The sequence below is a fragment of the Ciconia boyciana genome, chromosome 2, assembly GCF_034638445.1.
Source record: "Ciconia boyciana chromosome 2, ASM3463844v1, whole genome shotgun sequence".
In the NCBI taxonomy this organism is placed as follows: domain Eukaryota; kingdom Metazoa; phylum Chordata; class Aves; order Ciconiiformes; family Ciconiidae; genus Ciconia; species Ciconia boyciana.
Genome location: NC_132935.1, coordinates 162,472,223 through 162,497,536, shown reverse-complemented (window position 1 = coordinate 162,497,536; position 25,314 = coordinate 162,472,223). Strand labels below are relative to the sequence as shown.

Genomic DNA, 25,314 nt, shown 5'->3' with positions numbered 1-25,314 from the left:
AAGCAAAAGCTGGGCACACAAACAAAGCAAAACAAGGAATTCATTCACTGCTTCCCATGGGCAGGCAGGTGTTCAGCCATCTCCAGGAAAGCAGGGCTCCATCACGCGTAACGGTGACTTGGGAAGACAAACGCCATCACTCCAAATGTCTCCCCTTCCTTCTTCTTCCCCAGCTTTATATACTGAGCATGACGTCATGTGGTGTCCTGTTTTCGGCTGGGATAGAGTTAATTTTTCTTCCTAGTAGCTGGTATCGTGCTGTGTTTTGGATTTAATATGAGAATAATGTTGGTAACACACGGATGTTTTAGTTGTTGCTAAGTAATGCTTACACCAGTCAAGGACTTTTCAGCTTCCCATGCTCTGCCAGGCGCACAAGAAGCTGGGAGGGGGCACAGCCAGGACAGTTGATCCAAACTGCCCAAAGGGCTATTCCATACCATACGACGTCATGCTCAGTATATAAACTGGGGGGAGTTGGCTGGGGGCAGCGATTGCTGCTCGGGGACGGGCTGGGCATTGGTCGGCGGATGGTGAGCAGCTGCATCACTTGGTTTTTTTTCCTTGGGTTTTTTCCCCTCTCTCTCTCTCTCGTTGTTTTCATTATTATTATTATTATTATTATTATTATTCCCCAATTACTAAACTGTTCTTATCTCAGCCCACGAGTTTTCTTACTTTTGCTTTTCCGATTCTCTCCCTCATCCCACTGGGGGGGGAGTGAGCGAGCGGCTGCGTGGTGCTTAGTTGCCGACTGAAGCTAAACCACGACATGGGGTGTGGAATAGCCCTTTGGTCAGTTGGGGTCAGCTGTCCCAGCCGTGTCCCCTCCCAGCTTCTTGTGCACCCCCAGCCTCCTCGCTGGTGGGGTGGGGTGAGGAGCAGAAAAGGCCTTGACTGTGTGTAAGCACTGCTCAGCAGTAACCAAAACATCCCTGTGTGATCAACACTGTTTCCAGCACAAATCCAAAACATAGCTCCGTACTAGCTACTATGGAGAAAATCAACTCTATCCCAGCCAAAACCAGCACAATATGGATTTAATGTTAGGTCATAAGCTTAAACAAAACAGGGAGGCTGAATGGTGGTTGTAGCCATATAGCCTTAATAGCACTAGTTAATTTGCCTGTGGTTTGTGTGGGGTAGAAGGCCTTTATTAAACAACTGAAGAGAACATTTCAGGAGCTGTGAACAAGAAGACAATAAGAAAATTAATCTGAAATAACATGTAGCACTGTAGTTGAGAAAAATAAATCCTTGATACACAATATAAACTAATATACATAATTTTCTTTTGGGTACAAATGGCTTCAGGGCCTAATCCAAAACCCATTTAAATCCTTGGAAAGAAAATAGAAAATGCAATTCACCCTTGACAAAGTGCTAGTACAGGCTTATACATCGTTTAAGTCCTTTTAAAGATCCTCTTTGATGGTTTAAGTAATAGGTAAATGCAATTTTGTCCATATACAGGCACTTTGAACAGAGTAACTTTCTGCCATAACCTAAGGGAGCAAACTGAGCTCCAACTTGTACCTATTTTATACAAATTTTCATGTGTTTTGACTCCAGCTGAGCTCTTCCTAATACCAGCCAACTTTGGTAGCCCCAGCTATAATTAAAGATATTTAAGAATTTCCTTTCGAAGGCTTTGATTTCAGTTAAGCCTATATGTACACAAAAAAAGAACATTAAGTTGTGAAAGTCAGAATGTGTCAAAATGAAGGTTGCTTGTGAAAACCTAAATTGTTCCCGTTTATCTATATGTTTTATAACATAGTCTTTTCATCAGCTGACCACATCTCATTTTTCCTGTGCCCTGCTCAGTACAAAGGGTGGACAGTGCATGCCTCAAGAGCAGCTCTTCGCTTTCTCATAATTTGTTCTGTAGCCTTAGGCCAGCTCAAGCAGACTTCCCAACTAAGGCATTCAAAGCCTGCTTAAAGGCAAAATGACTAACATCCTCAGAGGTTTTTCACTGCCTCTTGTCACTGCTCAGAATCTGTGTGCTTCAAAAATACTAATTTGTATTTGCAATACTCCTGGAGAATTATCTCAATTTTATGGAAAGGAAACTTAGGAGTAGAGCAATTGGGGTCCATGGTGTTCATTAGTGAAGCTCAGTAACTCTTCAAATCAGCCCCCAATATCTCAAATTAGACATCTGCAAGAACAGGCTCAGGAAAGTGAATTGAGTGGTCTGCTACACCGTGTAGCTTTCAGATGTCCTTCTCAGGTGTCTCACCCCAATCAGAGCTACTCAGTTTTAATCTTGCTCTCCAAGCCTTTATCAAGTTCTTGGTTTTGACTTTCTCACCATACTACTAAGTTTTTGCTTTGAGGCAGGAGTCCTAGAGATAGGACTTGAGATAGGATAGTCTAGAGATAGGACTGCGTAATCTCCATGTCAGGGCTTCTGTGAGCTAAGCTTTCCTCCCATTGTCCTGGTTTTGGCTGGGATAGAGTTAATTTTCTTCCCAGTAGCTGGTACAGTGCTGTGTTTTGGATTTTAGTATGAGAATAATAGCGATAACACACTGATGTTTTGGTTGTTGCTAAGTAATGTTTACACTGGTCAAGGACTTTTCAGCTTCCCATGCTCTGCCAGGTGCACAAGAAGCTGGGAGGGGGCACAGCCAGGATAGTGGACCCAAACTGGCCAAAGGGCTATTCCATACCATACGACGTCATGCTCAGTGTATAAACTGGGGGGAGCTGGCTGAGGGGCAGTGATCACTGCTCGGGGACGGGCTGGGAGTCGATCGGCAGGTGGTGAGCAGTTGTATCACTGGTTTTTCCCCCCCTGGGTTTTCATTCCTCTCTCGCTCCCTTGTTGTTTTCCTTCTCATTACAATTTGTTATTCTTATTGTTATTATTTTTTGTTCCAATTACTAAACTGTTCTTATCTCAACCCACAAGTTTTCTTACTTGTGCTCTTCCGATTCTCTCCTCCATCCCAGTGGGGGGTGGGGGGGGAGGGTGAGCGAGCGGCTGTGTGGTGCTTAATTGCCGACTGGGGCTAAACCACAACACCCATCCTTCACCCACCACCTGTCCTTGCCAGACATGCCCAATCCCAAACTCCTTCCCTGCCCTGGGAGTTATGACAGTGGGTTATGGCTTGCAATGCCTGAGGGGCAGGACACAGTCCAGCCATGGGAACCCAACCAGAAAGGGTAGATAGACAGGACACGGGGACATCATCCATGCCCTGAGAAACAATTTGGTCTGAATCCTTTTTCAACAACTGAAAAAAGTATGCAGGGCAGAAGCATTTCAACCCAAGCAATAGGTAAGAAAATGCTAAGAAACTGAAAATTAGCTTATTTTGCAGTAAGAGTACAGCATGCTTAGTAGCACAACCTACAGTATTTTCTAGATCAATAAAATATGAAGGCAATCAGAAAGGAAAACTGAAACTCTTTAGACCAGCTTTTACACTGTGCAGTATAAAGAGAGCACAAATATAATTGATAGCCCTGCTTGGGGACTATCAGTCAATTTACACAATTGGTCTAACACATTGCTAAACCTGAACTTAACACCAAAAGACTTGCTGAATCTTTATGAAGAGAAAGCACTTCAGCATAGCAATTAAATCAATTGACTTGGGGAAAAAAAAAAAAAAAGAACAGCCTAGACCAGTGTCTGAGCCCTCCTCCTCTCTGCTCTAAGCAGCTTGCTCATGAAAGATATTTCCCACAGGAATTAAGTTTTGTTGTGCTCTCTGCTTGATAGAGCTACCGCTGCTCCTTGAAATACATGATTGATTCTTTACACGACTGTTAAGTGCCTTCACTTTCCTTGGACTGATGCCTGTGGGAGGAAGGGAGTATCTTGCTGCGGAGAGCTGATTGCCTGTTTGATTCTAGTGGCTTCCAGACAATAGCACTGAGGATTCATCCATTTCTCCTATTCTTGGGAACCTGGAGAGCTTTTTTTTTTTTTTTTTGTAATTCACTTGCTTTATGTATTTCGGCTAGGGGCTCTGAAAATGGGCTTGTCTGCAGGCCACTGATGTGGCTACCACTGAGATGCCAGCACCTCCAAACCTGACCTCGTGCTTTGTGCTCAGAGCCCCCTCGTTCCTCCCACCCACACCAGGGATGGGCACCCAGTGCGCTGGCATGGGCTGCAGCTTCCTCCCTGCACCTATCGATTCTTCCTCTTGGCTGCTCATTTGCTTCCAAGGCTGTGGCTTTGTGTGCTCAGCCTTTCTCATTTGGCTTCTGCTGGGTTTCTAGCAGTTGATCTGTTGTCAGTCAGCTCCTGCAGCGATCCCACCAGATAGCCAGCACAGCACTGAAGCACACGGCAAAGCAAAGTCCACCTTATCTCCAGTTAAGCCCACATTTTTCTCTTTGCATTTCTCATCATAGCTGCCTGCACTGTTACTTGGGATAAGTGTTTACAAAAACATGCCAGCTGAATTGCCTGCTGTTCCTAGCATCCCTCTGTGATAGGGGAGGAAAAATCCTGGCAGCCAACTTGGCTGCCCTCCTGTCCAGCCCTACTGGTTCAAGGGGCTGAAGTCCAGGGGGGGCTTAATCTGAGGTTCCCCAGCTTGAGAATTTTTTTTTACTAGCACCAGAAGTGTTACTCCAGAGATGTGTGCACAGTGTACACCTGCAAGTGTGTGCACACAGGCTGTTCCTCTCATGAAATGTCAAAGGATCTTGTGTATGAGCTCTACATAAATCACATTATTTTATGCAGCCATTCCTAATGCTCCATCATAAGATCTGGGTGGTAGACCTGCATGTGTGCATTTGTAGTAGGAACCTGTCTTGCTTGTTGTTTGTTTTCCTGTGGCTAAACGTAGAGGTTAGAAACAGGTTAAGACTGGTTCCAGCCATGTGAGAGAGTTTTATGATTAATGACCACCTGAAATTTTTAATTTATCTCCTATACAACCTTAAAACTTAAAATGAAAAATAATTGCTGAGCAGAGTAATTATGAGTTCTCACTGAGATCCTTAACTCAAATAATAAATTTTAGACCTTCTACCGTCTTCTGTTTTAGGCACTAGCTACTAAAGGAATTGATTCAATGTCACTTAGTTCATTGGAAATGTCACCTTTAGCATCCAAAAATGCCAAGGAAAGAAGAAATAGGCGAAAGAAAAAGAAATCTTTGGGGGCAGAAGAGTATGGGGAAGACCAAAGGAATCCCAAGTGTGACTACGATGATGGTCAGAGGAGAATGGTAAGCCATGGTCTGAAACGTCACTTATTTCACACTGCACTTTGCTGGATAGGCAGGCTCTGAATAGGGAATTAAAGCTGAAGCTTTCAGCTGTAAAGAAGAATAAGATATTTAATATCATAACTGACCTGCAGACAGTCTGTGTTAGAACAGTGGAAGGAAACATATTACCACTTTATTTTCAAAATGAATTAAAAATCCCCATTAAACATTCTTACGAATCTATTTTGTTTCAATTTTTTTACTTTTTTTTTGCTTCAAGATTACCCACAGTCTGGTTTATTTTCTTACTTTAATTTCATTCATCTGATTATATCTATCCTATCCCTACTAGAGATAAAAAATTCTTAGAAGAAACTTGCAAAGCTTAAAAAGAAAAGGAGGAAACTTGTCTCAGAGGGCTTTTTAAATGCTATACAAAAACGTTATTAACATTTTTATATTCCTTTGATAGTTGCCTTCAAGTCAAAACTTTGTGGCACTTGTTTCTACTTTCTATTGCAGGGAAAAAATAGTAAGACTGTTGTTAAATAGGGTTTTATATAAATGTTACTGACATGCATGAATATGAATTTGCACATGCTGTATGTATCAAATGATCATAAATAGCTTCAGCTAATTTGTCTTTGCTTAACTGAGGGCAAAGTTTAAATCAGTTTATTCTGGTTTTTTGAATAGCCATGTAATGGGCTAAGTCTTTTTATATTTTGTTGTCAGTGAATTTAGGGATATTTGGCAGCCGTAAAAAGCTCATAGAAAACATGTAAGTGATGTAAGTAAATGTGACCAATTAATGACTCCCCAGCTCACAAAATTTACAGAGAGCTGGATTTCTGTAAATGACATGCATTTTTAAATCTAATAGTTTTTGTTGTTGTCTCATTGGTTGAGTGGGTCGTGTTACAAATTACACCTTTGTTAAAGCTAGAATTGCTCTTTAGCTTCATTCTGGATGGGTTTCAAGACACCATGTACCAGAATGACCATGGATTGGAGCTGTGCATTGCCAGTTTGTTTCTTAGATGAATATTTCTTGTTTTCACTTTTCGCCCCTGGATGTCATATGCATGAGAAACATGGGAGACACATTTCAAAGCTTATAGTAAATCTTCTCTGCAAGGCTGTGTCTGGCATGGTTGGAGGGAGTAAGGCTGAGTCATCATTCAGATGCAATCTGAGCAGCTGGAGGTGTGTTGCCATCAGAAATCAGTCTCAATGGCTGTGCCATGGAAACCCAGGCATGGATTTTTGACCAGTTAAAATTTGGTAGCAATCCAAATGGGTTGTTTTTAGTTAGAAGGGGCCTGGTTTTTGTACTCTTCCTTGTACAAGTGTCACAAAATAGCATCATTACGTAACTCAGTGCTGTGAGCTCCAGTGAGAAATGAAATCAGGCTTCATTTGGTTTGTCTGGTTTGTGGATGCTGTGGAGATCTGACTTGTCTTCATATATACTTGGCTCATGAGAAAGTTCTGAAGAAGCTGAAAATTCTGTACAGGCCGTAAAATCAAAAGTATGTTCTGCCTAAATGCTCTTATTCCAATAATTTCCTCTTCAGATATGAGGAAAGGGGATAGACTTGAATTCTTTACGCATTTTCTGAACATCCTTTTTACTCTGCCAAGGTTTAGGTGTGTTTAGTGCTTGGCTACGTCTTGCTGATGCTCTGTCAGAGTTGCACTCTCACTAGCTGATGTCAGAGTGGATCGTCAAGGCTGATATTTGGGTGTGAGGGAGACTGCTGTGTATTGAGGGTACCTACCCCTAAAAGCAGCCATGTGCATTGGGATAATCATTCTACAAACTAATAAACCATATCCCTCTTCTTGCTCTTGTTTTTTTTTCCTTTATCACCTTCTTCCGTCGTATTCTGCTTCTTCTTCTTCCCTCTTCTCATTTTCCCTGCAGTTCATTTCCTGCCCTATTTCTTTATCTCTTCTTCTCCCACTACAACGTTCCTTCCCTAGCTGTTATGAAGATGTGTGATAATGCGGTAAACTGGAGCTGGATCCCCTTCCCTGCTCCTGTCTTCCACTCCTTGTGCTGCCTTTCCAAGTCCTTTGGCACTTATCAGACAGGGGGGAGTAGAAGCAAAGGAAGTATCACGCTACGAGGCGAATGCCACCTTGACCCTTCCTATTTCAGTGCATCTTTAACTGTCAAGTATTAGACAAATACCTAATGGCTAGGAATGACTATTCAACCTCTTAACTTTGCAAAGGTTGAATAGGAGTAATTAAGTCTTTCTCTGAAGCACTTGATTTAAAATGGAACTTACTGCTCTCCCCAGACCTTCCTCGCTCCTGAAAACATGTTGCAAAATGTTGTTTCTCTTTCCCCTTTTTCCTTTCTGGGGGTTTCTAGACTCTCCTTGGCATTAGTTACGGTCCCAGTGCAAACTTGGTGAAGCGCAGAACCAGCCACGGAAGCATATTCAGTTTCCGACTCCGTGGCAGAGACACTGGCTCCGAAACAGATTTTGCCGATGATGAGATCAGCACTGCTGGGGAAAATGAAAGCCACCGGGGCTCTCTCTTAATTCCAAGATCTGGGAGGCGTCCGAGCGTGCAAAGTCAAGTGAGCCATAGTTCTCACCCTACTACTCCCAACTACACCCAGACGGGCAAAAGGAACAGCTCAGTGGATTGCAATGGTGTGGTTTCCCTGATAGGAGGAGGCACCGGGGCACTCAACCCAGACCCTACTTCTCCTGCAGGGTTACTGCTCCCCCCAGTTATTATGGAAAAACCTGGGACAGGCGACCTGGTGAGTACTTTATAACTTTTGTATGTGATTCACACTCTTGTTTCCTTCTAAATGTTGTTGGAGTTTGCTGTAATTGATTTACGCGATATGCAGTCCGCAGTGAGAAACCCAGACCCAGCATCTGAGGCAGGGTGGGAAGACAACAGTCTAACTCCCACACCAACGTGTGTCTAGTGCTGCATAAGAGAGGTTCATGACTTCTGGTGAGACTTACTCTTCAGAGCTGGCTGGAAGCAAATACCTAAATCTTGGGTTTGATATGAATTTTCTTTTCTTGTAGGGACATTTTTTAAGTTGGTTTCTTTTGACATTTGAATATCTGACGTTGTCTGGTGGCTAGAAAATGATGGTTTTAAAATGATTCAGTGTGAGTCTTACCATCCTGAGACTGCGTTTTCTCCCGCTGGTTGCTCTCTATTTGCATCTAACCTCTGGTCTTCTGTATAGCTACTTGTGGAGGGCTGTTCTTACAGTCCAGTTCCCAGAAGGGTTTAGCACCCAGTTCAAATAACACCCAGGAAAGATAGGCAGAGGATCAACAGACTTCAAGCCTTTTGCAGATTGCCAGGATCTTTGTGGCAAAGCACCACTGCTGCAAAATATTTAATAAGGCTGTAAATAAAACTATTAAGACTGATACCATTAGGAACCAACCACGAATTCACTTGAAAAACCATGAGGTGGTGTTTTGGAAATAGCTGCTACACAGGCAGGACAATTTGGACAGGTTGTCAGTTTGACCTGGTGGGAATTTATCCCTTTTAATATAGATAATCTACATTGGAGCTCATCACTCTCAATAGTCTTTAAAGCAACGGAGCTCTGGTCACTACGGTCAGTGTGGGCAGGATTTATTTCATGTTAGAGTTTTAAAATGGGTCAGAATAATCTCTCTCCCTAAAAGTGCCTCTTTCTGTTCACTTTAACTACAAGGGGAGCCCAAGGTGAATAACACTGTATTGCACATGTCTTAAGTCAGGTGAGATGAAACCCACTCAGAGTAACAAGGTGCCAAAACAGGGTTACATTGGTGGGGAAATAAGCAAATGTGATTCTAACACATATTAGGCAAGGTATTTCCTGAAGAGAAAGGTGAGTGAGATGGATCCCAGCCGAGGTGTCAGATTATCAGTAAATTAAGAAGTAGCTTTTTTTTCTCTAGAGCCAGGCAGAGTCTTCCCTTTCAAGCTTGGGATTGAATTTTTTTCCTCACCTAGCCAGGCATTCGCTGTAGTCCTGCAAATAGACTCTCACACTGTACGAGAGAGGAGGGGCTGTGCTGCACGTGGGAAACTGCGTGGCGTGAAAATTATCTGTTTGGTTGACAGTTTTGAGGCTGTTGCTGCTTTTTCAGATGTTCACACCTTCGTTCATTTAGGACTTTGGTACTCCCATTTTTACTCTCTGCAGACAAGGAAGACCAGTGCTGAGAGCAGTCTCTGGACAGCTGAGCAACAGAAAAGCACTATTTGTAGACAGTGGTGTTTTATTGCACTGAGCTTGGTGCAAAAAAAGATGTACATTAAAGGAACTGTGGAAGAAGGAGTTTGTGCATCTATTTAAAAAAAAAAAAATCTGAACCAAAGTAGAAAGGCTTCAGTAGATGAGCAGTGGATGTCCCCCTTTTCTCTGTAAGGAAAGCAGCTCTGCGGGCTGCTGAGGCTCTCCCAGCTGTCAGAAAAAGCTTAACAAAGCATGAGAGCACTCAGCCTTTCACAGGAAATATTGGTATTTTACAGGATTGGGCCCTGAGGTGACAGGGAGGCTTTGAGCTCTGCTGGCATTTCTTTTCATTTGCCAGCTTCCTGCCTTCTAAAAAAATGGATGTTGAAAATTAAATGGCCTGGGTGGGTGAGCTCACTTGGCAGTTCCCTGGTCATCTAGGAAATAACACCAGGCACTATAGTAACAGATGCTCATTCAGTGATGCAATGTGAAGGATGTTGTGTCTTCTGCAAAACAGGTTTGGTATCTAATCTATCCAGAAAATGTGAGCTGGAGTTAAAAGCTAATTGGCAAGAAGCCCATTGCTGTACAGATGTATTTGCTACAGGAACCATACGCGCCGGGCACAAACATGCAGCCTCAGCTGTGGAGCACAGGCAAAAGGAAATAGCAAATCCAACACCTCAGTGCGCTCGGAGATAAATCAACACGCTTCTGGGCTTTGTGTTTGAATATTTTTGCCTCTTTTTTGTTAAAATTTGAAGTTGAGATTGTTCTTTGTTGGCAGCTCTGGCTTCTTTTTACAGTCTCTTCATATGTTTGGGGGAGGCAAAAGAAAGACGTTGCAGGGTGAAGTTGAAGTTACCTCATTAACCCCACTGATCCTGCTGTTGTTATTTATTTTGTGTGAGTGTAAGTCCATGGTGAAAAAGGAACCACTTGTGCTATCTGTTGTGCCTTCCCTGAGCGAGAAACAAAGGACCAGTCCATGAAAAGGCATCACTGTAATACGCATTAAGCCCTGACTTGCAGCTTCCTGAGGTGTAAGTGAGGCTTCACTGATGTAAATGCAACGTCTTAGGTGATGGAGCTGGCAAAACATGTTTTACAGAATTAGGTTTTGAAGACTCATTTGTTTAGGTCCCCCTGTGATGCTCAGTAGTATCCGATGAGCATAACATAGACCTGTCTGATTGCTACTGAGGGGGGGGAGACCGCTGAATTCTGGTTTGGGGAAAGATTGGAAAAGCCCTTCTGATTTAAAAGGCAGAGTAAACATCAAATAAGATCTTACTGTCTCTGGTTTTGAGTTTCCAACCTGCAACCCTTAAACAGACTATAGTTTCAGCAGATGATTTCAAACTGGGCCCTCCTAGGGTTTCTCAGGGAAAGCACAAAAAGTCAGTAGCCACTTTTGAGAATTTTAGCCTGATCAGTTTTATCAACATTCAGCCTGAAGATTTTACCCCAGGCAAAGTAGTTGGGACCACGATGAACAACTTCCATGCCTTTATGTCATTACAACTGCTACCCCCTGTCCCAGCCAAGGGCTGTTTGCCCGTGGGAATGGCTGCGGGTGGCAGCTGAGCTGACATGAAAGTACCGGTGCTGCTTGTTCCCTTTCCCATGAGAGAGGCAGCTGCAGCAGATTATCCCACTATTCAGGCTGGTGACTCAGAAGAGTGGTCTCCTGACATTTGGCTGAAGAAGAGCATGTAAGCTACAAAAGCCAGTTTCAAATGCTCTTCCAATGGCCCTGGCTGCTTGGCATGGACGGTTGTGAGTGTGCTTCTGTGAGAAATGAAGTGTGCTTCCACTTTCCACCTCCTCTCCCTAATCCCTAAATACAGCTAGCGAAACAGGAGAGATTTCAAATAGTCTCAATGGGTGGTGCTTAGGCCGATCAGTCTTGTCAGCTAGGGTAGTCTAACTGGTCAGCAGGCTTGCTGGCCATGGACGGCATGGTCCATGCAGAATGGCATCTGTCCATGCAGTCACCAGGGGCTTCAGTGCACAGCCTGAGCAAGAGGAGGGACATCCTCTCCTCTGCAGGAATCCCACGTGTGTCTGCACACTTTGCTACATCCGTTGATGTTCCCATGCCACATAAGAGTACCTGCAAGGAGTGGTGGCAGCGCGGTTGGGGAGCTGCCCTTGGCAGCACAGAGGGTTACACTGCAGTGCTCAAGCTAGGAAGCCCACTGAGGTCTTATGAAGAGCAAAGCAGTGAAATATGAAAGTACGATCTGCAAACACCCCCCACAAAGGTGGCTCTGGGTCAGGCAGTCTTCACCTGGATGTGAAGAGCAACAGGCATTCGAGTCTGAGAGGTGCAGGGAGCTTGTCCCAGGAAACCCATGGTAAGTCCTAGTCACTCTCCTGGAAATCTCCAGTGTATCCTGCAGAGGACTGAATCAGGGCTGGTTCTCCTACCAGCTTTCTTCAAGTGGTGCAGCTGCTGATTTCATCAAACTTACCCCAGTGTAAATAAGACACAAGCAGGACCTGGTGACTATGTTTAAAGTCCTAATGTTTTTTGGCTTGTCCTGAGACTGAGGGGTTTGAAAAATGATACGTTTTTATGCTCCTGCTGATTGCTGGGCTGGGAGTTTGGGCTTTCGCCTTTTTTAGAGAAAGTCTATACATCATGTAAGTAACTTCAGGGCACAGTACAAACTAAAGATTCTGCACATTCTTGTAGTATTTACTTGTAGCTATGTATTGCTCTGCTGTCTCTTCGTGTTTCTTAGTCATTTAAGAGGTTAGAATAACATCTCACTTCAACAAGGTATTGATCTGTTTGAACAGAATTGGATTAAGTTAATGAGCTGTTATCTGGAGCTCAATTTATCCATGGGATCTGATGAGGATGCGTATGATGTCGCCTGTGGTTTTCAAGAATTTCTTGAGGGTTACAAAATACACATGGCAGCATCCCCTCTTTCCTCCCAAAGCCAACTGGAGCTCTTTCTGTAACTCTGCAGGGATATCACAGGGTTTTTTTGGTTTAGCCTGATATTCCAATTATTTTGGAGATTAGAAGTGGCAGAGAAACAGACTGAGGAGGTGGTTGTTTGCAAGTGGGCTGTTAGCTGGTGGTCTCTATTGCTTTGTTCTCACCTGCTCACCAGAGCTTCCCATCAGCCCAGCAGCAGAGCAGGGCCACCCATGACACGGCTTTGGGATGAGCAGCGAGGTGGAGGTTGGAGCTACCTGGGGTCTCCCTCTTGCACATACAACCTTTCCTGAATTTCCACTTGGTTGCACGTATTTTTTTTCTTTTAGGAAACTAGAAATGCTGAGTATTGCTAGCTTGACAGGAGTAAAAACTACTGGGGAATGAGCCCTTAAGAAAGGCCGGGCTGCTTATCGAGGTGCCAAACTAAGGATTTAGAAGCTTATCTTTAGATAAACTTTTTTTTGTCTTTTTTATAAAAAAAAAAAACAACCAAACTTGGCTTTTGTTCTTGCTAAGCATAAAACTGTTTTGCTGATCACATTGGTTTGAGGTTTTCTTGTTGACCCTAAAACCGCCTCGAGGTAAAATTTCTTTTTTCCCCTTCTTGCTTTGCCATGGGACTGGTGAAAAGGCAAAGTGTTAGCACTTTCCATGTTCAGAAAAAGGTCAACAAAATAAGTCATCAAAAAATCACCGTCAATAAGTCATTTGGACGAAAGCTAGCTAGCCCTCTGCCGCTGTCACACAGAGAGCTGTCACTGCGTCTCTAGTTTCTGCTCATTTCAAACTTTGCTTTAGCACATCCTAAGCGTAAATCATTCAGATGTGACAAATATTGCAAGCTGCTCCAGTTTACAGTGCATGTCTTTAAATTATCAAGTCTCCACAAAATTAAATGCCTTCTTTTTAATGCTGTGTGCTATTATGGTCACCTTGAATCTCATTAAATATTTGTGCTAGTGCCTTACTGGGTCCATTGTTCATGGTGTGGCCTGTGCACCTCTTTTTATGCTTGAAAAGATTTTTACTGTGCAACGAAAATTAAACCTGTCCCAGTTCCCAAATGTGGTCTTTAAAATGCTGCCATGTATAGCCCATCTTCACATAACAGTTTTGACATAACTCAGAACTGTAGGCACTCAGAAGAAAATAATTCTGCAATGTTATGCATCCTCATTTACATGTAAATTACTGAATAGTATATTTGTCCCTATAGAATTTAGCTAATCCAAAGGAGAAACATTTGCAGTCAGGGAGCAACACAAATAATCTTGTCCTGCTGGAGGTGCTTGTGTTTAACTCCATTGTGATTTCTCATCTAGATCCTAAGGAGACTCCTTGCATAACTGTAGGGACTGTTGTTATTTTTGCTTGATTTCTATAGAAATATAAGTACGATGAACAACTGTGCCTGTGTATATTCTCTCTGTAATGATAATAGCCTTTATGCTGCCTTGTTTGTCCAGTTCCTGGAACTGCTCTCTATCTCAGAATGCAAAACCTGCCAGTTCCTTGCGTGACTATTAGCTAACTCTGTTCTAAAATAAATAACAAAAACAACCCTCACATATCTATTCTTTACAGAGAACAAAAGCTCTTACACTTCCCTAAGTAACTTGAATAATTTTAAGCAATTCACCTGGATGGAAACTTTCTTTCCTGGAAAAATACTTTATAGTAAATTGCAAGCTGACTATGCGATAGATTTACTGCTCTATTGGTAAGGAGACCACGTCCTCCTGCAAGAGCACAGGAGTATTCCTTACACCCCGACGCTGCCTGCCAGACGCTGTGTCCTGGCTCTGGGGATGAACGTCTGCTGTGTGCCTGCTGCTGAGCGGCTGACAGGGAGCAGCGGGCTTTGGGCTCTGAATTCCGGTGGGCGCACATGCAGCTGGGCCGGTGGGTGGCTGTCACGCGTGGTAGCATTTGCTCTGAACGCAGGCCAGCAGCAAATTGCACCACCTCGGCCCTCAAGAGATGAAGGGAAGAAGGAGCCATGCACATGTCTCCTTCAGAGAATACCCCTTTGCACGTGGAGGACGGCACACTGCAAATGGTCCCCTTGACTCCAGCAGGATTCCTGAAGTCTTGGGGACCACTTCTCGTGACACACGTGGCAGGATTGAAGACGCTGGGCTGGAAAGAAAAATAGAGTGACTTAAAAAACTTGTTGGGTTTGGAATATCGCATCAAACCTGGGGGAAAAAGTCAGTTCCCTGCTATTTTTTTTATGAAGGATATGCCAAACCTGTTTAACTTGGACTTTTCATTTACCCTGGTTTAGCTGAATCAAAAAATAGGAAGATGAATCTCTGAATGTTTTTCCTTTGACTTTTTACCTCTCCAGTGAATTCTCTTTGCACCTGTGAGTAAAAGGTGGCTTTCAGATAAAGGCCACCAACCCATAACTTCTGCAAGCACTTCTGCATGCATGAATAGGAATATAGTTATCTTTCTTGACAGTCAGAAAACTGGTACTTCTGAGGATGTGGTGGTCTAAAGACATGCTACTGGTATGTCCTAAGCTTTGGTCAGATGGGATGGGAAGATGGTACCGTTTAAAAAGAGTTAGATGATCCAGAGGAATTTGAAATTTGAGGTTTCCTTATGGTTCATTCTACAGACAGAGAGAAATGGAAGAGTTGGGTTTTTATTTGGCTTTTTTTTTCCTTTCTTTGCTATTACTTTTTTAATTTATTCTACTTAGAAATTTGTCTCCCTCATGTTTTTTATCTCCTTGTCTAGTTATTTCTTTTCAGTCCCATGTATTTGTTACGTACTCCAAACTGGTGCAAATGATTATGCAATTTTGTAGATGCTTTCTTCATTAATAAAACATTTGTTATTTCTTTGGTTTTTACTGGATGTTTTTGAGGTGAAAGGAATCAAGCAAACTAATGCATCTGAAATACTGTTCCTGGTTTCCCCAGCTCCTAAGCCAAGGATTGAGTGTTTTCTTGTTACGTTGTGCACAAGTAGGAGTCTCTTTGAATGGGTACTGATTACACCTCTCCTTTTGAGATGACTGCATCAGTAACTCAATGGACAATGAGCCAATTGTTTTAACAAAAGAGAACGTTTTATAAAAAAAAAAAAAGCCATTTTGAAGCATTGCTGCTTTCCTGGCTTAGCTAATGCTTTAAGTGCTTGCTTTAAAAATCCTTGCTCTTCTCTGGTCTTGCAGTGATTGGTATTTTTAACTGCAGTAATTTGAAGTGACCTGGGACCAGTATCCTGCCTATTTTCAGTGTCAACTAGTGGCCAAATGTCTTTGTCCTTTGAAACCACCTGACAAGGGGACGTCCACTGCCCTGAAGAGGTCACACTCCAGAAAGACAGCTTATAGAGCTTCAGTGCTTTTCTCCTACTGTTCTCATGGAATTGCCTTTCCTGAAGACCAGTTTTGATAGAGAAATGGTCAAAAGGAGGGATCCTGAGTCCCTCTGGGTGCATGTCCCAGGCACAGACAGCAGAGCTGTGAAGCTGCTGCCCATGGCACGTCTTGGTTGGCATCCTGGGTGCTGCTCAGAGTGGTTAGGGCCATTTCAGACCCAAGCGATGAGAGAAGATCCAGAAGAATGAATCCAATTCCTGTACCTCATTTGACTATGTAGAAGCGAAAGCAGCTACTCTGACGTCTTTATAAACCAGAGGTTTCCATCTTCATGGAATCTCTTCTCCTTTCACATTTCCTTGAGGTATATTTCAAGAGCCATCAGGACCCGTTTATCTACAGTGCATCTCTCTTGCTTACATAGTGTCTCGGAGCTCACAGTCTGTATGCTTGGAGGAGCGGGACAGGGGCTGTTAAAACATTTATTTTGGGAGACTGAGTGTCTCAACCAGGAGGTCTGAGACAGAGAATAGCGTTGAACTTGGCTTTCCCAGATCCTTACACCTTAACCACCATGTTTTCTTCTACCTGTGAGAGAGCTGGAGGAGTAAAGCAGGCAGGATTTGTCTCCGTATGAAGCAGGAGCTTGTAATGATAAAAGTCTTAACATCTTGCTCCTGTGAGCTGACAATATAAAGTATTTAATACAGTGTGTTTCTGCAGCTATACTGTGTTTCTGGCTGACTTCAGAAACCCAAGCCTTCAAAAACCATAAAACTAATTTTAAATGAAACATTAAATAAAGGCAGTCTGAGAGTTCTGTTTTTCTGGTATTTTATTTCTTTGGGTTGTTTTTTTAAGCTTTTACTTGAGAAACATAAGAACTAGATAGTTTGAGTTATTTTTTATTTTTCCTGAGAAAAAAGAAGCTGAGATTCTCCACTAATTATGGAGCTTCAGAATCTGTGACACCAAAGATCAACAGAATGACAATATGTTCCTGAGATTTGGCAGTGTTTCAGAACAAGAAAAAACATGTGTTGAGGAGTCAGTTTGCTTGGTATGATATCAGAGGCCTGTAATGGAGCTGTTACCTACGCCCCTTTTCTTCTTCTAGCAGTATAATTAAACAGTTAACACATTTCAGAAATAATGGAATAATTAATGTAATTAAGCAGGGCTTCTTTCACAAGCAAAAAGCATGGTAAAGCAGCACTGCTGTTTCTCCAGCATCAGAAGCGTCCCTTTATTTTCACCTGCATCTTTCACCTATTTACATGAAGGTAAAGGGCTGGGCAAAGTTTCCAAAATTGCTCAAAGTGCCATTTCCAAAAGCAGTACCCCATCAGCATGTGTCTAATTGGGAAATCAGTGAGCTTTGGACTTCTCAGATGGGAAAAACAGTGCTTAGGCAATTTTGAAAATGCTACCCCATATCTGCCTTGGTTTTATTCTGCTGATCCAATGTGTTCATTTAAGCAGACCTCTCCCTCGGATGAGGCAAGCAAGAAGCAGCTTCTAATGCCCCACCGCCCATCGGTGGACCACTCGGATGAACCTTTTCAGAGGCAGAGGGCAGTGAGCGCTGTCAGCATCATCACCAGTGCCCTGGAAGGTAAGACACGTCTTTAGCTCCCCAACTCAAAGCCATATGCATGTTGACTGGCAGGAACAAAGTGACACAAAAGACCCTAATATTAAACTCTTGTTGTTTTGCAAGAAGGCATTATAGATAGTTATTGCAACCCCTACCATACAGGTGAAGCTGTAACAGAAGGCAATATAATCACTATCTTACCCAGGGACTTGTAAAAACTGTGATGAAATGCTGGCCATCAGAGTCAGATGTGGCAACATTTTGTGCCCCTATGGCATTTGATTTACACAGGGCTAACCAAGATGCAGGGTAGTGGAGCACCAGACTGTTTGTGTGATGGGTGACTGTACATACTTTTATATCTCATCTCTCTGGAGCTGATGCAAAGCCTGGCATGTGCAGTCACCAGCTATGTACAGAACTTCCAAGCAGTGGAGGAGGAAAGTCTCCTCCTTGCAGAGCAGCTAGTGGGACACAACAGTTTGGTGGGTGTTTGAATCCCACCGTGAAATTTAAGGATGCTCAAAGGACCCATTTATCCATGCAGATATTTCTCAGCAAATTTTTCCATTGCTCATTAGGCTTCTCGTTAGGTGCAGGAGGATTTCCCTTCCCTGTCTTTCCATACACAGGAACTTTGCGTTTCCCTTTCACAAATTTATTGATAGCTTATCTGGGAGATGCCTTACAGAAAGGGACTGGACCTAGCTCTTTGGAAACAGCCCAGCGTGAAACCACAAAGCCCTTCTTCTTCCCCAGCTTTTTACCATCCCCTGTGGTTATAATCAGCAGTATTGTGGCCAGAACAGCCATATATATGTTTAAATAAATAAAGAGTTGTAGTCTTAATAGGTAAATAATCACTTCAATGCATTCCAGTGTTTAGTGTAATCTGCAAAGGTTTTATTTGTTTTCTGTGGGGTTTTTAGCAATTAGCTTTGTGATTGATTTGCTTCTTTGTAATGTGTTAAGAATGCCTAAAAGGCCTGAGCTGGACTTCTGCTTATTTATTTAATGGTACTTTCTATTACTTTTTACCACAGAAACAGAGACCATCAAGTCTAGAATAACTCAGAGGATGTACATTTTTAGCCTCATTCAGAAGAAAGCTGTTTCAATCCTTATCAAAGGTTTTCTAACTCCCAGACTTTGATTAGTCATTGAAATTGAACAGTTGTTAACAAGAGGAATATCAAATCAGAATAAAATGTATCACAGGCTTTAACTATAATAATAGCTGTATGATTTGTGCCAAACTGTGTGAAACAGCCAGACTAGAAATCCCTTCTCATTTAGTTACCTGGTTTCTGCTCTCGGCTCTTGGGTAGTCATCATCTGCCTGTTTTTCCCAGACATTGCAAAGCCTTGCAGACAAGGAAGAACCTAGGTTTTTTTCATTTAAATCTAAGAGGAAAAATACCTCCAACACAAACTTTGACTTTGTTTTTCTGACCTTTTTTTAAAAAACAATATAAAGTAGCAGAAAAAAAGCAGTTGAGTCTAATTTTTCTTTTCCTTTTGCAGATGTCTTTCAAAAACTATTAAATCTGTTGTGATTTCTAAAGGTCACCCATTGTGGGGAAAGGATGTGGGTTCTTGATTGATTTAAACCATTTTAATGCCACATCACTGCCAAAAGAGGACAGTCACACCTTTCTCCTCCCCTTGCTGTGTTCCTGCAGTTTGATTTGACCGTACAAGCAATTGGTTTTCAGCTGGATGAGCGAGCAGAACCAGCTCACCCAGAAGGTCCAGGAGCACAAAAGCTGGCAAAAAGACAGAGAAATAACATGTGGCTGAGAGGGATGAAACTACCCCTTTCAGCAGCAACCTGGACTTAAAGGGGCTTGTGTCGAGTGTGGAGCCTCAGAGAAAAGAGTCACACATCTGATGTGTGTCCATCATGAAGGTCCCAAAATTAATAACAGTGGAATAAGCAAGGTTGGTTAGAAGTGATTATGAGGAGTATGGATATAGACAGATGTGTTCTTCTGGATTTACCTGGAAAATTAGGTCCTTTAGGAAGTGACTGCCCCAAGGTCTTTACTACTTTTAGGTGGGTTTCCAAAAAAAAGCAAAATTAGGATTTTTGCATTGAAATTGTTTGGGGTACAGATGGTTCTCACATAATTTTAGGCATTTTTATTTGGAGGCTGGAAAGACATAGTTATTTCTCGGGAGCAGTTTGGTTTCCCAGAGATCTCAGAGCAGTGTAGATGTTTGTGCAAAACCTGTGCATGGAGGACTTCATCTGATATTTTGAAAGCTTGCTAGCAGACACCTAATACCACAGTTCTGTTGTCCAGTGAAGGAAAATGCACAGAGAATGCATCCTGGCTTGAGAGAGGAGGCTGTTTATAAACTGATTGAAATAACAGCCTGGGCTGAAGTTTTCCTGTTGTCAGTGCAGGCTCTAATTATATAGACTAAAACCGTTATGCAGCATTCCATGCCCATAAAGGAATCAGAAAGGAAAGCATAAAGCAATTCTGCTAATCATTATCATTCAGCCATTAACTGTCTTTTTTGGCTTTTCTTTTTCACCATTTAACACAAATTATACTTATGAAGCTTTTTCACTTCTTTTGTGCTCAAATAAAATGAACATATAAAAGTTGTATTTTTAGGTAATTTTTTAAAAGCACCTTTAAAAAGCACACTGGAACTTTAGCAGCATTTTCAAACTGACTTATCCACTCCCCTGATTTTGTATGTGGGCCTTTCGGAAGAAAACAGATGCTTAATGCCTTTTTGGATTGAACATCAAGAACAGAAACCCTATTAACCAGTGATACTTTGGCTCTCAAGCACTTAAATCAGCTCTAAATATTGGATTTAAGCTCTTTCATCTCTTAACTGCTTTAAAAGGTATTACTTAAGATACTTCTAAAATATATTCCAACCTAAGTTAAATGAAGATAGTGTATTCTTATTCATTTGAACTTGCCAAAATGGAAAACAGACTAAAAATCTGAGCCTATATATAATACTAGACTTTACATACTTAGTGTGATTCTTCATTTTTTCTTGTGACACTTTTAAAAGGTTATTACTTTCAGAATAGGTCACTGTCTGCTAAGTGCAGGTCAACTGGCAAAAATCCCAAAGTGTGTAATTTGCCAGCCTGTTAGGAGAGAAATATTTTTATCCTAAAAAAAAGTTTGGGGTAATTCAGGGGCCTTCCTCTGTGTTATGAGTCATTTTAAGTGTTCTCTTGTCATATAACTCAGTGTGAATTGACTGTTACTTTACTGCTTGTGACTTAGAGCTTGAGGAATCACACCAGAAATGTCCTCCCTGCTGGAACCACTTTGCTGTTAAATTTCTCATTTGGGATTGCTGCCCACTTTGGCTTTTAATCAAGAAATTTGTCAAGTTTGTGGTAATGGACCCATTTACCGACCTCACCATCACCCTTTGCATTGTGCTGAACACGCTCTTCATGGCCTTGGAGCACTATAAGATGACAAAGGAGTTTGACCACATGCTTTACATAGGCAATTTGGTAAGTCAACACGAACTTGAAGTGCTACCTGAGGAGTCTGTTTCCTGCTTTTTAAAGTTTTGGCTGTGGCTTGGGAAGACCCCGTTTTGATATGCTGTCAGCATCGCTTTGCCTATGGCATGTCAAGAGGGTCCACATAGTCACCTCTTTCTGGGGGTGAAGAGAAATGAATGAAGGACAAGGGTCTATTTTTATTAAACTAACATATTCTAATGTTATTAGAAACCATTAAAGCCATGTTTCTGGGCTGTTCCAGGTAGGTTTCTAGTTTGTATCAGTTTAAGAAAATGAGATAAGAGAAAGGTTAATGAGGTTTATTTGGGACTTCTTTTAAAGCAATGATAAGGCATCAGTTCTTGGTGACTAATAGTGACTTTTAAGTTAAAAGAAATCTACAGAAAAAAACAAGGCAAGATCTTGGAGGGAAATAACATGGTGTTTGAGTGTATCTAGATATGGATGCGGGAAGGTGCCTATGGTACATTTGCTGTATGTCCCTCTATGTCCTGCTGTGCCTCCCTGCCTTGTCCAGCTCTGTGTGCTGGGTCCCATGCAAACCCCAGGACAGAGGGGACATGGAGCAAAGCAAGGCTGATGCTTTGAGCAGAAACTCTTAATGAGCAAGCTGGAGCAGCCAGAGCGAGAGCTGCAAAGTAAGCAGAGACAGCACTTCTCCGAGGAAAAGCAGAGTGACAGATCTACAGCCAAGCTGCAGGGACAGCAGAAAAGCCTTTCCAGAGGCAAATATAGTACAATTTGTTAACCCAGGGGGCCTCTAGAATTCTGCATTTACTACATAAGGGAAGCTTTTTCTTTAATCATCTTTCTCTGTGTTTATGTTTAAAAGTTACTGTGTTTTACTGCTTTAAAACTTAATGTTTAAAACCCTTTTAATTTTAGAACAGTCTGTATTGGAAAAGGCACATGCCATCTAGCTATGACGTGGTGGAATTGCCCCTAAAATTAGTGGTAGAAGCAGAGATATCCTATAGGATACCATAAGTAAGTCTGGAGTACCGTGGGACATGGATATCGCTAAGTTTGAATTTGAGAAGCACATAGCAGAGATGAGATAGCCTTTCCAAGCTAAGCAAGTTACCTTTTATTTCTCTAAAACCAAAGGCTGCAGTATCTCAAAGTGGGATTCACCTTGCCTAACTTTAGGTATTTACAATGTAGGAGTCTCTGTTGGAGCTCATTGCTTTTGTCTCCCTTTAAAGTCAATAGAGAGTAATGGACAATTTTAAGGCACAATTAATGTGATGTTTTAAAGACATTTACTTTTGGGTAAGGTGAACTATGTTCTGGAAGCCTGTGACTATCGTGACCATCGACTATACTGGGAGTACGCAGAGACACTACAGATGTGATGTCTGACTTTAGTGAGAAGCATCCTACACTGGCAGGTTTAGGTGGGTAGTAGCAGTAGTCAGACTTTTTGTATCAGGCCTAGAATATGTGGTACATCACATATGGATTTTTTTCTTTACCCTGGTCTTTGTTGTTCTTAGCTCTGGGCCTCCTTGGGCAGGCTGAGGTTCTTCTAGGCTGTGGGACCAGTCTCCAGTTTTTCAGCTGCTGTGTCGTGGCAAATCTCCCTCTGCTGTTGTGCTAAGCAAAAATCTCTTTGGGTCTCTCTTGCTTCAAACCCATGCTCTTGCCCTCTGTGAAAAGCAGTAGATAAGGGTAGCTTGAAAAGTCATCTCACAGGACTATATCCAGCTCCACTTTGCAGCCAGCCTTCCTTGTTGTTGCTCAACAATTTGTGGCCCTCTGAGATGACTTAAAAAAACCTCCTTCGGACCCAGTATCCATCAGAGCAGGTGGAAATGCTGCTGTTTCCCACTCTGGCACTCCGAAAAGTAAATGTGTCTGCTCCTTGCTCTGCTTTTGGCAGATCAGCTTCTCCCTTTGTAGACCACAGGGGGTGAAACCTTAGACCTTGGCATCCCTCCTGCCAACACAGCTCCTGCAGACCTGCTGGGGATGAGCAGGGCTGTGCCGGGTGCCAACAAGGAAATAGAGACAACAAGCAGGGGGAGGAATTGCAAAGCAAATTTTGCAAAATTTTGCAAAAAAATATAATTACCTCACTGTGAGTTTCTCAGCATTGCCTAGAGCTATTTCTCCTCTTTGTGCTAAAGTGTAAAATAAGCAAAACCGCCTGCTATTATTTTGTGTAGCGGGCTGATGGCACGGGGCTCCCCTTCCCCTGAAATCCCAGGATGGGTTGGTGAGACGCCAGACAGTCCCAGCTCCCCCTCACCAGCTTTACTAAATCCCTGCATAACTGGATTGATTGGGAGTAGAGCAGGTCAGAGAAAGGTAATTCCATTTTGCGGAGGATTTTGCAAAGTCATTTGTAATGAAAATTGACATTTTTTGCAATCCCCTGTGAAAGTGAAGGGAGTCCCAGCTCCAGGGCAGGCTGCCAGGTGACTGCATCCCCTAAGCCACAGGCTGCCAGACCGCTCCTCTGCCCCCATGCTGGCTGGCTGTCGTCTTCCCATTGCATCTAACCCTCTTTGAGTGATTATACTAGCATTAAATGGGGGAAAATATTAAAAAGGGCAGATCTTTGACATTTTTTCCTCAAAACAAATGTTTCTAAGAGAAATGAAAGAATGAAAGTGGAATAAGGATTCGCTTTCCCCGAGAGTGATTCTTCGTCTGATGCCAGTCATTGGAGATCTCCCGCACTGATTGTCCATCTACTTCCTGCAGCACCTGCTACCTTCAGACTCCTTTAGTTCATCCCTTACAGGAATCAACATTTTCAAATGTAATCAGAAGTCCAGCCAAGCACATGTACATCTTTACATGGTTCACCTGCCTGTGCAGTGCCACCACTTAAAAAATAGGTAGATAGAGCAAGATTCTCCCAATTTTTGTTTTGCTTTAGAAACTGAGATACTGTTATGCAATATTAGAGCTTAAATAGCTGAAACGATAGATAAAAGAATTTTTTTTAAGACGAAGTCCTCCAAATCAGCAGTGGCATATTTAGCACCAATGGGATGTTACGTGACTTGTTTTCTTTCCAGCCTTTACTGTATTGAGTATCCAGCTTCTTGTACAAGCGCAGTCGCTGAGTACCAGGTGCTGGTGATTTGACAACTGCCGTTTGAAATTCGTAGCTGGTACACGTACACAATTCCTGATGCCTTTAGGAAGGCTCAGACATTTTACTATCTTCCTGTGACATTTCCTTCTCAGAAGGCTATTGATTAAAATGATTCAGGCAAAGAAAGTGATCCTCCTGAGTCATTTCTCAGCAAGATGGTTGCATAATGTACGCAGCATGGTATCGTGGTTTTTAAGGCAGTCCCCTGGATACAATTTCACAGACATCCAGTATTGTCTTGTTCTCTGTCCTAAGGGAAATTGGAGCATTCTGGTGGGAATCTTTGGTATCTCTGACCACCATGACTCAGAAATTGTTGGCTAGTTAGAAATATGAGACAGGTCATTTTGTTGGGTATTTGGAATGAGACAGTGATGGGATGACAGTCCAAATTGTTGCAGCGGAAGGTTTTATTCCTGATGAGAAAGAGAAGGTGTTTTACATAAGGAATTGTGTAAAATGGCTGCTTGGAAGAATGCATTCCTAAAGCATTACAAAGTAAAGCCAAGCCTTGCTTAAATGCAGGCTATGATAATTTATTTTTATTCCTTAATATCTCAATTATATAATCTTAACTTTTCCCTTCCACATCTTGATGGGTTTCTCATCTTTGTTGACCAGAGTTGATCAGTTTTGCTGGGATACTGCCGTGAATATTCAGCTTATCGGAAGGAAAACATTTCTCCTTGACTGTATATTACTAATATGTGAGCTCTGGATTCCTCCCTTTGTTTTGACCTACACAGTGCACTGATATTGGCTGTTTTGTGGAAAACCATGTGCTTTAATATATAAGTGCAACAGAATTTTTCAGAAACACAAAGTTCTGTGCACCTTGTATTGGGACTTGGAATGAACATAGAACAGTATATGAAGAACTTGATGCCCTCATTTTGTCATTTTAAGTTGACTGTAGCCTTGCGTTGTGCATTTAAACTGGTACTTAAGCAGGGCATATGAAAGGACAAGATCTGATTCTCTGAGATATTTTGCAGGAATGTGTTAAAACTGAATTTGCTGCCAGCAGCCTTCCCTTTCCCTCTCCCTCTGCCTCATAGGTAATATTTATATGTTGTTTTAAAGAAAAATGTTCCAATTAGAACTTCCACCATATGACATTTGAACTGGGTCATAAATAAGCAATGTGTTCCCAAGATGCTGTGAAAAGAAAACTGCTGTGACTATTTGTAAAAAAAGACTAGGACTCAAATTAGAGTTTCTAATCGCCTTCGCTGCCAGCAGTAACCTCAGAATGACTGGAGGCTTGCGTTGCCCTTGTATTGATAATAATAACAAAATAAAAAGGGATAATACAGCAGGTACACTACAACCCAAATACCCCTTTAACACTCCCACTCCATTCATTCGGGTT

General features: G+C 42.3%; 1 protein-coding gene across 1 annotated transcript in view; it reads left to right on the top strand.

Annotated features, from left to right (window-relative positions):
* SCN5A (sodium voltage-gated channel alpha subunit 5) overlaps positions 1 to 25,314 on the top strand; it is a 218,687-nt gene that overhangs the window by 96,654 nt on the left and 96,719 nt on the right. The window contains exons 11-14 of the mRNA XM_072851539.1: positions 5,025 to 5,207; positions 7,573 to 7,974; positions 17,199 to 17,331; positions 20,580 to 20,818. Of these exons, the coding sequence (XP_072707640.1) occupies positions 5,025 to 5,207; positions 7,573 to 7,974; positions 17,199 to 17,331; positions 20,580 to 20,818 (957 nt within the window). The remainder of the gene's footprint in view (positions 1 to 5,024; positions 5,208 to 7,572; positions 7,975 to 17,198; positions 17,332 to 20,579; positions 20,819 to 25,314) is intronic.